This window comes from Musa acuminata, chromosome BXJ1-1 (genome assembly GCF_036884655.1).
Source record: "Musa acuminata AAA Group cultivar baxijiao chromosome BXJ1-1, Cavendish_Baxijiao_AAA, whole genome shotgun sequence".
Lineage (NCBI taxonomy): Eukaryota > Viridiplantae > Streptophyta > Magnoliopsida > Zingiberales > Musaceae > Musa > Musa acuminata.
In genome coordinates this window covers 8,893,534-8,906,329 of record NC_088327.1, presented here as the reverse complement: position 1 = coordinate 8,906,329, position 12,796 = coordinate 8,893,534, and the positions used below count along the sequence as shown (strand labels likewise).

At 46.1% G+C, this 12,796-nt stretch overlaps 1 protein-coding gene and 1 long non-coding RNA gene across 2 annotated transcripts; both read left to right on the top strand.

Annotated features, from left to right (window-relative positions):
- Window positions 1–522: 522 nt before the first annotated feature.
- LOC135680463 (uncharacterized) lies at window positions 523–2,596 on the top strand. The gene is made up of 3 exons (XR_010515452.1): window positions 523–579; window positions 693–750; window positions 2,323–2,596. It is a non-coding gene; the product is annotated as an uncharacterized LOC135680463 (long non-coding RNA).
- Window positions 2,597–5,677: 3,081 nt separating this feature from the next.
- Window positions 5,678–11,833, top strand: LOC135584245 (putative multidrug resistance protein). Its single transcript, XM_009414893.3, has 7 exons — window positions 5,678–6,315; window positions 6,407–6,461; window positions 6,551–6,729; window positions 6,807–7,264; window positions 7,330–7,870; window positions 8,576–9,493; window positions 10,271–11,833. Exons 1-7 carry the CDS (start codon window positions 6,055–6,057, stop codon window positions 11,639–11,641), a joined length of 3,783 nt encoding a protein of 1,260 aa, XP_009413168.2. The 5' UTR covers window positions 5,678–6,054; the 3' UTR covers window positions 11,642–11,833.
- Window positions 11,834–12,796: the final 963 nt, after the last annotated feature.

Sequence of the window (12,796 nt, the reverse complement as noted above, 5' to 3'; positions counted from 1 at the left end):
TTCGTATTAGTTTATATTAATTATATTTTTAAAAATATTTTTTTATTATATTAAATGACTATGGATTGAGATTCATTATTTATGTAATAATATATTAATTAATCTGAATTATTTATCTTTATTATGCTATTGCTAGCAAATACTAATAGACTCGAACCAATTTATAGACCATGACTCTCTTAATCGTGGGTGACAATTATCTCAATGCAATTAGTGAATCATTAATATATTTCTATAAACATGGTGCAAAGAAGATATGAACGAAAGAAATGTACACCATTATAAATTATGGTGATTAAAGCATATTAATTATAGGGATTATTTCGCAACATTTGTATCACCAACACCGTTGCCTGATGTACAGCTTAAAACGTATAAAACCATGGGGGCTTTTTCGCAAATAATGTCTTGACCAATAGATAATAATTACGTAACAAATAGGGGTGTTTTGGGGACTTTCCTTTGCTGTGGGGCTTCGTATATAAACGCACAGAACCAAAGAGACGGGCTTCAAAGCGACTGCAGACGACGCTTCCGCTGCGGCCATCTCGAGCGACAGAGATCGTCAAGGAGATAAAGGTTAGAAATTATTGTGAAATCGACGCAAATCCAGTCCAATTATCTCTTTTAATCTCCTTTCTAGTGGTACATTAATCGCCTTCTGCTTGCATTTATTGTCCATTAATCAACAGATCCGGAACCGAAGCCGGACATGCTCGACGCAGGGGCGCAGCCGGTGAGTCTGTCAAGGTACAGATTCATTAATCGACTTTTATAGTCTTGGTCGATGCTAATGGTCGAGTCGGTGTTAGTAATGATCTTTGATCGTCGGTTGGTAGATATGTAGTCAATCCATAGTTGTCTGGTCTTTCAGAGTAGGAATCTCGAGAGTCTTCGGGCAACATGGATCTGCCTTCCAGCACCCTTGAAACGAGCGTCCGAATGTTAGCATCATCGGAAAAAAGTAGCTTCTCTCTTTTCTCATTATAAATGTGAGTAATATCTTTGTACCGAGTAGAAAGTGGGGGATTCGAAGAGAAATAGGATTATGATGATGCCCACAATTTAGTCACTGTAGTTTGGATCCTTCAACACTATCTTGAGCTCTGTGTTTGTATGGTGATTCTGAAAGAGCTATCAATCTTTGAGAAAACAGATACCTTGGATGGAGAATCACCTTCTCATGTCTTCTAGGTTTTTAATTAGACAATCAAGTTGTTTAGCCAAAAAAGTTGTTCAAGTTATAATTTGTACCTTTAAATAAGCTATTGATGTAAATTATTAGGATCAATTGCTTTTGTCATTTAATCATATGATGCTTGCTTTTATTTTTGATTGCCATCTGGACTTTATCAAGTTGAGAAAGCTAAGGAAGAAGTGTTAATGTAGTCTCCTTACGGAAAAACTTGTGTGACTAAATAACCAGTTGGAAGTCTTTATTGTGCAACTAATGATTTTCCTCAGTCGTTCTATTATGATTGGAAATACTATTTTTGTGTTGTACATGCTCTTTTCGCTGGTAGATCTATATTATGTAATTTCTGGGCATATTGAAGTGTGACATTAATTGTATGAATCACCTTATTGGCCTGGTTTGATGTAAATTTATGCTCTTAGTTGCTGCTGGACTACATGCTCTTTCATATACTATATCAATTAGTGCTAGAGTGTTTGAGAAGCTTGGTTTTCAGTTGGACTACATGCTCTTTCAGATACTATGTGCATTAGTGTGAGATTGTTGAAGGAGCTTGATTTTCAATAATACTTTATCTTCATTTTCAAGCAATTTACATTAATATTATTATATTTCCTAATTTTTCTGTAAGTCATCTGAAAGTATAGTTACTTTCGCTTGCATTTATGAGTTCTAATCTAAGAGATTTTCAACTATCACAAAATATTTCAGATACATATCTCCGTCAAAACCTTAGTACTTTAATTGCATGAGGTGTTAATATCTCCTTCCCATTAGATAATGCGATGTTAACTCTCTTCCTAAAATGCTCGTAAAAAATCAGTTGGGACTTGTTGGTTCTCTTATTACTGACTAAAATTTATTGCCCTCTTCTTGCACGTGTTGCACATATTATTTTGGTCACAAATGAAGCCATGTTGTAGTATGGCTTCAGTGGGTGTATTGAATTAAAGATTGACATAATAACATTTGATAGTGGTTCACAATGAACATAAGAGCCATTTTATCTTCGCTTTTTGCAGTAGACTCTAGTCTCTGACCTCTTCTATGCCAAAGGTTGTTTTTCATCCAACATTGGTGACGTATTTGTACGTATAATATCACTGTTGTTATTGTTGGTGGTGCAGTGCACGCTTCCTGACTTGTGCTGAAGCGTAGAATAAGTTATCGGGAACACTAGGTTCTTGACATTGGGAATTGACGTTTGCTGCAAAAGGAGGGAGGCATGTGGACAAATACCAGCCAAATTTGTGATGCTGAGCTTGTCGTTTTTTGGGGCCCTATGTCAACTTCATGGTATAATTTCTATCCCATCATACTTGATGCAACAGCAGCCATATCTATTTTTAATTGTATCCTTTATGTGAGTTGAGATGAACTTCGCATGGTGGGTACCATTTTCTTTCCCAATGTCGATTAATCATGAGGCAGAATATTAAGACTGACAATACACATGTCAACTGTAAGGCTTCTTGCTTCTTCTTTCTTTTTCTTTTTTTTCTTTTTTAGCAAAGGTAAACGATAAAGATAAAATTTGATCTAAAAACTCTGTTACAGTAGACAAGATGTTTACCATTAAGCTAACTTATATCTTGCAAAAAATTTGTAAGATAAGGTTTTAAATCTCAATCCAGGGAAAATGAAACAGGTAGTTCACTACCTATTAGTTACATCATCATCACATTAATATTTAATGTGTAAAAATTTATTGGATGACGATTTAAAATGATATGACCGAATGCTATGATCTTTATCTTGGTATCTTGAGGCAATTGTATATGTGAATTTAGATAACGTAAAGATTTTTCCGGGTACTTACTCGTAAAGGCTGGTACAAGTACAATTAGCAATATGTCTAATGGGAGATATAGTGGCATGGATATGCACATTTTTATCGATTCTGGTTTTCATGATGTCACTCTTTTTCCTTATTATCGGAAATGAAACCCGTACTTATCTCAGTATTTCGTGGAATTTGCTTATGTGAATTGAGGTAACTAAAATAATTTTGGGAAAATATGTAAGTGCTATTACAAGTACAACTAGCAATGTGACTAATTGGAGATACATTGGCACGATTTCCATGATGCAGCTTTTTTCACTTATTATTGCGAATGAAGCCTAAGTAACGCTATACTTGTTATACTCTCTCGGTTGCTCCGTTGTCAGATGATGATGTATTGCTTGATTAGTTTTGACGCAAATTAACCGCTTCTTTTTGGCAGCCTTTTCTGAAACAAATGATATACGATTTGCAGAAAATAGGAAGATTGTGGAGATCTCAGATATTGGTGGAAGGTCACACCTGACAACCCAAAAGTTGGAGATTTGAGAAAGCTAGAGGTGAATCATGTGATGCTGCTTCACGAGGCCATTCACAGGTACAATTTGAGCACTCCACTTCATACTTGCTAAATGAGTGTTTTCGTGCTGATTGTGATAGCCTTATCAACTGCATGATACTGTTTACTATGTGAACACAAATTTCTCATATTTTTCAGTGATGCGAAGTGTCAAGGCAATACAGATAAGTGTTTGCTGAGTCAATAAATGAGACTACCTTGTACTGGGGAATCAATCTAGATAGAGTCTGTGACCTACCTTGGCATCCTAGAAAGTAGCTATGTTGACCCATTGTAACATCAAGTCCCAAGTATGTTGCCACTTTGATTCCAGTTTGATGTGAACAAGGGATTGGGTTGCAGCTCTTACCTGTGGTGAATACCTCGGCTTGGGTGTTAAAAAAGAATATTCTTGTGTAAGATTATGAGGTAAAAATTGAAAGACGACCATAAGATTCAGCTTACGATTTTAGGTAGAATTGGTATCGAGATACGATGTATGTTAACTAGTATGATTTACATTCATCATGAATCTCAACATAGAATTAGAACTAGTGTTTACAAAAGAATTTTCAAAAAAGAAAATAAATTTGTTTCTAGTTTGATCTTTTCTTGTAAACATGGGCAGGTAATTGAACCATACGTGAATAAAATAGAAGATGATGTTAAATAAATATCTATACGCGAGTTTGTGAGATGAAGATTAAAAGAAGAATCCCGCATTCTTCGGAATTGCATGAGTTTTAACATATGTTTGGTGGTTTTTGGATTGAATCGGTGTTGAATGTGATACATGTTAATCTTGATTAATTTGACTCGGATTATGGATTAGGATGAGGGAGGTAGTATATGGTGATCATGGAAAGGAGTTTGTCCCTGTCCACTGATGGCAAGCCTTCCACTACAAAGCAACTAGTTGTATTAGAGCCCCTGAATTATTAGAGAGATCTAGTTGAGCGAAAAGGATGCCCAACTTGAATGTGTCCTGCTTTAGGAGCTTTGGTCCCTGCAGCACCTGCAGCTCTTTATTCATCTCGATCCCCCTCCCCTGTGGCTTTTGTGATGGGGTGTTAGGGATAAAGTGGCCATCATTGATGATCTCCGCCCTTCACTTTCCCCTTCGCCCGTGCCTCGGTGCTTCTGTGGCCAACAACTTCAATTGGGTCGGTTTCATCTGTCACCTTAGGAGAGCGACTGAGAAAGGCTCGCGTGCTGGGGTGACTCGTTCAGCATACACACATCTGTGCGAGGATATCCCCCGCTGCGACATGCGTCCTTCTCCACTTTGCCTGCTCGATTGCTGCCTCGTTGCATTGCATCTGCTCTGCCCTCCTGTACTGGCGCACTAGGCTGGCTCGCCCTTGTGCTCCCAGACTGTAGCTTCATACCTTTCTCTGCATGCGACACCGATCGAATACTGTATTGGAGTCGTAGTGCTGTGAGCTTCGGATTATGACCGGGGGAAATAGTGAGGAATCTTGAACAGAAGACGAACAACTGTGCGTTCTGTCATTGGCTGTTGTCAAATGATTGATATTTTACCTGCTCTTCCAATTTCAAAGTAGCACAGAATACAACTCTAGGTGTTGGAAATTGACCGGGAAGGTGATAGATTTCTTCTCTTCATACGAATACGACAGACGATTTTTTTCTTTCATCGTTATCGTATTGGATTAGGTATCATGACGCCAATCAAACTTCTGATGCTAGAAAGGTCGGTGTCTGACGTCGAGGACAAACACGCAGCGGATGGATCTGTATCGAGGAAACGTGGGATCTTTCTTGTGCAGGGACGACGGGGGATGGAAGAGAAGAGGAGAGGCGAGGAGAGGGGGGCGCGAAGTTTGGTTGTGCAGCGGGCCCAGTTGCCCGGCCAATCAATCACCGGCCATGGAGATCAGAGGGATGAGAGAGGACAGGGAACGAGGAGGAACAGCTGGTTTCATCTCCGTTTGCCCTGGTCATAAATTAATGAGGAAGTAGGATTAGCTGGTGACACTGATGCTCACCTCCTGCCCTCGTAATCTTCCTTTTCCACGCCCCAAGGAGAGACTTTGGCACAGTCGTCATTAATGACGATATCACGGCGGTCCGAAGTCAACCTGCACTCCTTCCCCGTGATCACCACCTCCCTCCTCAACCTTTCATTAATTAGACCACAAATCCACCACGCTTTCCGTAAGCCAACAGTAGCTTCAACAGCTAGTATAATATACAGGGTTAGGATCCCTTGTGGTGGACTCAATGAGGTGTGTGCGCGGTAAGATACAACAGTGTTCAATTCATCTACTACAAGGGAATGGCCATTATGGAGAAGAAACAAACCATAGACATAAAGGCGGCCGATTCTTGACCTTCCATTTTGGTCTATATATATGAAATGGTCGCTTCCATGTGCTCCTATCTGTGAAGCAGAAGGCATATAGGAGCTCGTCCTGGCCTGGCTTCCTGTGTTAAGAATTTGCTTGACTAGTCTTTCTCCTTAGAGGAGGAGAGGAGAGAGAAAGAGAAAGAGAGATGGGGAAAGGAGAGGGGGATGAGGGGTGCGGTGGAAAGAAAGGGAGGTCTTCCTCCTCCTCCTCCTCCTCCATGTCCTCCTTTTGGACAATATTCATGCATGCCGACGCGACGGATGTGATGCTGATGACGATGGGGTTCATCGGCGCCGTCGGCGATGGGCTGTCGATGCCCACCATGCTCTATATGACGAGCAAGATCTTCAATAACTTCGGGAACGGACCTTCGGCTTTGTCTGTTTTAACCGACACCATCGACAAGGTGACTTATGCCTCTCCTTTCTTCTTCTCGTCTCTCTCTTTTGGATCCCTCGTAAGAAGCTGCTAATCCTTTTGGCCATGGCGCGCCTCAGAGTGCGGTTTACTTGCTGTTCTTGGCGTGCGGAAGCTTCGTGGTGTCGTTCTTGGGTACAACTCTCACCACGCTTCATCCCTTTCCGTTTTCTGTAGCTCCCTGACGTGCATATTTGCCTGATGGTGTTGGTTGATGGCTGCAGAGGGATATTGCTGGACGAGGACAGGCGAGCGTCAAGCGTCGCGGATGCGAGCGCGGTACCTGAGAGCAGTGCTGAGGCAGGACATAGCGTACTTCGATCTCAACGCTGGGTCGGGCACCGAGGTCATCACCAGCGTCTCCAGCGACAGCCTGGTCGTCCAAGACGTGCTCAGCGAGAAGGTCTTGCTGCTCCTCGCCCCCACTCTCTTCTCTTTGATGAAGGCTTGAGCCTGAGATGCTAACGGGGGATCATGCAGGTGCCCAACTTCATCATGAACGGAGCCACATTTTTGGGCAGCTACGTGGTCGGATTCTTTTTGATATGGAGGCTGGCTCTGGTGGCCTGCCCCACGGTGGTGCTCCTCATCATACCCGGCCTCATGTACGGGAGGATCCTCATGGGCCTGGCGAGAAAGATGAGGGAGCAGTACAACAAGGCCGGCACCGTCGTCGAGCAGTCCGTCTCCTCCATCCGCACCGTCTATTCCTTCGCGGCGGAGGACTTCACCATGGCCAAATTCTCCGCAGCGCTCGACGACTCTATCAAGCTCGGCCTCAAGCAGGGCCTCGCCAAGGGGCTCGCCATCGGGAGCAACGGCATCACCTTCGCCATCTGGGCCTTCATGGTCTGGTACGGCAGCCGCCTCGTCATGTACCAAGGCGAAAAGGGCGGCACCGTGTTCGCCGTCGGAGCCTCCATCATCGTTGGCGGCCTGTAATGATCCAATCGCCTCAATGCCTCTCTTTCTCTTCTTGATGTCTGATAGATCGATGAAACAGGTCGCTCGGGTCGGGCCTTTCGAACGTGAAGTACTTCTCGGAGGCGAGCTCAGCTGGAGAGCGAATAATGGCCGTGATAAGAAGAGTTCCGACGATCGATTCGGGGAGCACGGAGGGCGAGGTGTTGGAGAGCGTATCGGGGGACGTAGAATTCAGGAGGGTGGAATTCGCGTATCCATCACGGCCGGATAACTTTATATTTAGGGACTTCAACCTGAAGGTGCCGGCGGGGAAGACGGTGGCGCTGGTGGGCAGCAGCGGGTCTGGGAAGTCCACGGTGGTGGCGCTGCTGGAGCGGTTCTACGATCCGCTCGGCGGCGAGATTTTACTCGACGGGGTGGACATCAGGAAGCTACAGCTCAAGTGGCTGAGGTCACGGATGGGATTGGTGAGCCAGGAGCCAGCTTTGTTCGCCACCTCCATCAAGGAGAACATACTCTTCGGGAAGGAAGACGCCACCATGGATGAGGTGGTGGCTGCAGCCAAGGCAGCCAATGCCCACAACTTCATCTCTCAGCTGCCTCAAGGATATGACACTCAGGTAGATCACTTCCATCTCTTCTTAGTATTCCTGTGTGTGAAGTGTTGGTTTCATTATTGGTTAAGATTATAATTAATGGATCAAGCTGCTGAGAAATAGCTAATTAGATGGGGCTGCTTCCTTCCACTAGAATAGATGAGAACAGGCTTTGTTTCTTTGCTTTATGTTCACCATTACAATCTCTTTACAGCTACGACTAGATGATGACTATGTTGTAATCAAATCAAGATGCCAACATCTGCTATGGAGGATCAAAATATCCTCCATATAAAATGGCCCGAGAGGGCTAAGTGCAAACATTATTCATACATTTCTTTTCAATCTTAATTCTGGTGTATAGGCCCGACCATTGGAAATCTGATTCCTGAGAGGGACCCGCGAATGGTAAGTTTATTAGTGGCCTTGGTGTGTGCGTGGGGTGGAGTTCAGGAAAGTTCTTTTGCGTGCGCCATTATTGGTTTGTATTATTACTGATCAATCATCATTAAAATAACAACTTCAGTCTGTATCATAAGTATGTCTGGCGCAAAAGTCTTCGGTCTATTTATTAGCTTAGACGAAGGCTTTATTTCGGGGAGATCACATTCTGGTCTTTGAGCTCGACAATATTAGATTCCTTTGGTCTTAATTTCCTGCATGCAGGAGAATAGTCTCTGATGTCTAAGAACTGCCAGTACTGTGATTGAGGCCATAACGCTGACACAGGTAGGAGAAAGAGGGGTGCAGATGTCCGGAGGCCAGAAGCAAAGGATTGCCATTGCGAGGGCTGTGTTGAAGTCGCCAAAGATCCTTCTCCTTGACGAGGCCACCAGCGCGCTGGACTCGGAGTCGGAGCGGATCGTCCAAGAAGCGCTCGACTTGGCGTCGGTCGGCCGGACTGCCATCGTGATCGCGCACCGGCTTTCCACCATAAGAAACGCCGACGTGATCACGGTGGTCCAGGATGGGCAGGTGATGGAGATGGGTTCCCATGATGAGCTGATCAGCAACGAGGACGGGCTCTACTCGTCGCTGGTCCGCCTGCAACAGACGGCGAGAGCTCGAGAGGTCGAAGGTGGGGCCTCCTCCTCCGCCGCCGCCGCCGCCATGACTGCTCTGACGGCGCACTCGCAGTTTGGCAGTAGCGGCAGCATGAGCCGGAGGTTCTCGGCGGCCAGCAGGAGCAGCTCGGCGAGGTCTACCGGAACTCCGGCCACGGACGACGACGGCGATCCGGAGCAGCCCAAACTCCCGGTGCCTTCGTTCCGGCGGCTGCTGATGCTGAACGCGCCCGAGTGGAAGCAGGCACTGTTAGGGAGCCTCAGCGCGACAGTGTTCGGCGCGATCCAGCCACTGTATTCGTACGCGCTGGGAAGCATGATATCCGTGTTCTTCTTGAAGGATCACGACGAGATAAAGTCGAAGACGAGGACCTACGCCTTCGTCTTCTTGGCGCTGTCTATCTTCTCCCTCTTCATCAACATTGGGCAGCATTACAACTTCGGCGCCATGGGCGAGTACCTCACCAAGCGTCTGAGAGAAAGGATGCTCTCCAAGACCCTCACCTTTGAGGTGGCGTGGTTCGACCAGGATGAGAACTCCACGGGTGCAGTCTGCGCTCGGCTCGCCAAGGACGCCAACGTGGTAAGCACAGACAACCCACATATGCTCTTCCTTTAGGTGCACAGATCTACATCGCCATGCTCCGCAAATTCATGCACGAGATGTGTTTGTTATTTTGATACAACGCGTGGTGTGAGTGGGAGAGTTTGGACCTTGCCAGGGTAAAGTGACCTACTCTAGCATACGACTCGAGCTAAAGTGAGTCATAGTGACTCGCCAACTGTTTGAGTTATTGCCAAGATACAGTTTCGGAAACTGGAAGCTGTATTGCTTGGTGGGTGTGCAGCTCGTCGGGCTGTTGCTGACACGGGATTCAGGTTTCATCGTGCATCGCTGACTGGGGACAAACAGGACCGCAACTTTCCGAGTCTTCGCTTCGCTTCCGAGAATACGGGCGATGAGGAATGGTGGTGTGGTCTGTACGAGCGGTCCACGCCGCTGCCATTATTCTCTCGACTTTCTCGGTGGACGCACAAGAGAACAAGCCACAGGCGCCATTCTTTTAGAGATATGGAAGGATGAAATGATTCCCGAGGCAATCCGCTTATCGAAAAGCCCAGTGTTGCGTTGCTCGTCAACTCTTGTCTCATGTAAAGTAGCATCGCCACTGTAGCCAATGACTCCTACAGTCCTAATCAAAGTCCACTGCCGTGCACTGAAACCATGGAAGCATCCGTTCAGACAAAAGGCTTCTCCCGCCTCAGCCCCATGACATTGCATCTGCATCGATCCCGTGGAATACCAAAGGGCTGGGAATTGACTGTGGTAACTTTGGATTGTTTACTGGTTGATGTGCAGGTAAGGTCGCTGGTGGGAGATCGGATGGCGTTGATAATCCAGACCGTGTCGGCGGTCGTGATCGCGTGCACGATGGGACTGGTCATCGCATGGAGACTGGCCCTGGTCATGATCGCGGTGCAGCCCATCATCATCGTCTGCTTCTACGCCCGCCGCGTCCTCCTCAAGAGACTGTCGGCGAAGGCCATCAAGTCGCAGTCGGAGAGCAGCAAGCTCGCGGCCGAGGCCGTCTCTAACCTCCGCACCATCACCGCCTTCTCCTCGCAGGACCGCATCCTCGGCATGTTCGAGGCCGCCCAAGAAGGCCCCCGGCGCGAGAGCGTACGACAGTCGTGGTTCGCCGGCATCGGCCTCGCCTCCTCCCAGAGCCTCATGACCTGCACTTGGGCCCTCGACTTCTGGTACGGCGGCAAGCTCATCGCCGACGGGTACATCTCCGCCAAGTCCCTCTTCGAGACCTTCATGATTCTGGTGAGCACCGGCCGCGTCATCGCGGACGCAGGCAGCATGACGACGGACCTGGTGAAGGGCGCCGACGCAGTTGGATCCGTGTTCGCGGTGCTCGACCGCTGCACCCGCATCGAGCCCAACGACCCGGAGGGCCACCGCCCGGAGAAGCTAAACGGCGCAATCGACATCCGAGGGGTCGACTTTGCTTACCCTGCACGCCCTGACGTCGTCATCTTCAAGGGCTTCTCCCTCAGCATCGAAGCAGGCAAGTCGACGGCACTGGTAGGCCAGAGCGGGTCGGGGAAGTCCACCGTCATCGGCCTCATCGAGCGATTCTACGATCCGCTCAAGGGGTCGGTAAAGATCGACGGGCGGGACATCAAGTCCTACAATCTCCGATCGCTGAGGCGGCACATCGGGATGGTAGGACAGGAGCCGACGCTGTTCGCCGGGACCATCCGGGAGAACATCGCATACGGGACGGAAGGGGCCAGCACGGCGGAGATAGAAGCAGCGGCGAGGGCGGCGAACGCCCACGATTTCATCAGCTGCCTCAAGGACGGCTACGACACGTACTGCGGCGACCGTGGGGTGCAGCTCTCGGGCGGGCAGAAGCAGCGGATCGCGATCGCGAGGGCCATAATGAAGAACCCGGCGATACTGTTGCTGGACGAGGCGACGAGCGCGCTTGACAGCCAGTCGGAGAAGGTGGTGCAGGAGGCGCTGGAGAGGCTGATGGCGGAGAGGACGAGCGTGGTGGTGGCTCACAGGTTGAGCACCATCAGGAACTGCGACCTCATTGCGGTGTTGGACAAGGGGGTGGTGGTGGAGAAAGGCACCCACGCCGCGCTCCTCGCCAAGGGCCCTAAAGGCTCCTACTACGCCTTGGTGAGCTTGCAACAAGGCAACAAGGGGGCGTGAACGCGGCCACGCATCGCCTCTCAGCTGCCAATTTTGCTCTCTCTCCCTCTCTCTCTCTCTCTCTTGCATTTCTCCTGCAAGAGTCGCGCCACATGAACCTACACATCGTTCTCTTCTCACTTATCATGTCTCTTCTTTTATCTTCCTTGAAGTGTTGATAGATCGTAACAATGTTGTTGTTTTGCACTTTAATCTGTGCACTTCCTCCCAATTCTCTTACTCTCTAGTAGGCGTAAGCATGCATATCATCCTTCAAAGGTGGCTATGGAAGTAAACAGATTAAAGAGCACCCTAAGATTAAGATTAATGATCCTACTTATCTGATCTGACCTAATCTAGTCATCTTGGAATTCAGAGCTCACGAAGAAAGAAGTTAGCTACTTTTATGTTATTCATAATCTCTTTACTATTTATAATCCCTAAAAAATAATAAAATTATATTTTATTATTTACAATCCTTCAATTATAAATATTATCTTTTCTTTTCTTTTTTTTTTCATCCACAACTCCAACCCTCCTCGAAAGCATGTCCGTATGATCTTTTGATGCTTATATTAGTGAATACAAGATATAGGAGTGAAATACTAATATTTAATACTTTTTTTTTATGAATATTAGATATAATAGAAAAAAAAAAGGAGAGTTCTTTTCTGTTTAGAATCTCATATCTTACCTCGGAGAGTTCTTTCTATTAGGGTTTGATGTTGACTTGTCAAATATCATTAACTTATCTTGTCAAGATTTGACTGATTAACACCCACGACTGACTTTGATCGGTGGAAAATATTTACCACATCAACAACAAGATTTGTTGGTTGTCCCTGCAAATGATTAAACATATGGTGCATCAAAAGTAGATGCCCTTCACCTGCAAATGAAATCACCATGTTTCTCCACCCACCTGACACAAAGTCCGGAAAAGCTGGCCGGACAGCATCAAACGGTTTTTGAAGAATGTAACGTGAAAAGAATGATGATGTGAGATAACATATATTTATACATATTTGAGATAGAGATATCTCATAATCATATATTTAGATCATCTACTTGTACATATATCATGTTAATTAATTTTTAAATTATAAATTAATTAAAAATTAAAATATATAACGAATATAATATTATCATTATATATTTGTCTCTACCGTAATCCTT

Coding starts and splice junctions, on each gene's coding strand:
- LOC135584245 (XM_009414893.3), top strand. CDS start 6,055: ATGGGGAAAGGAGAGGGGGATGAGGGGTGCGGTGGAAAGAAAGGGAGG. Junction 7,871..8,575: donor CTCAAGGATATGACACTCAG/GTAGATCACTTC, acceptor ACGCTGACACAG/GTAGGAGAAAGAGGGGTGCA. Junction 9,494..10,270: donor TCGCCAAGGACGCCAACGTG/GTAAGCACAGAC, acceptor GTTGATGTGCAG/GTAAGGTCGCTGGTGGGAGA.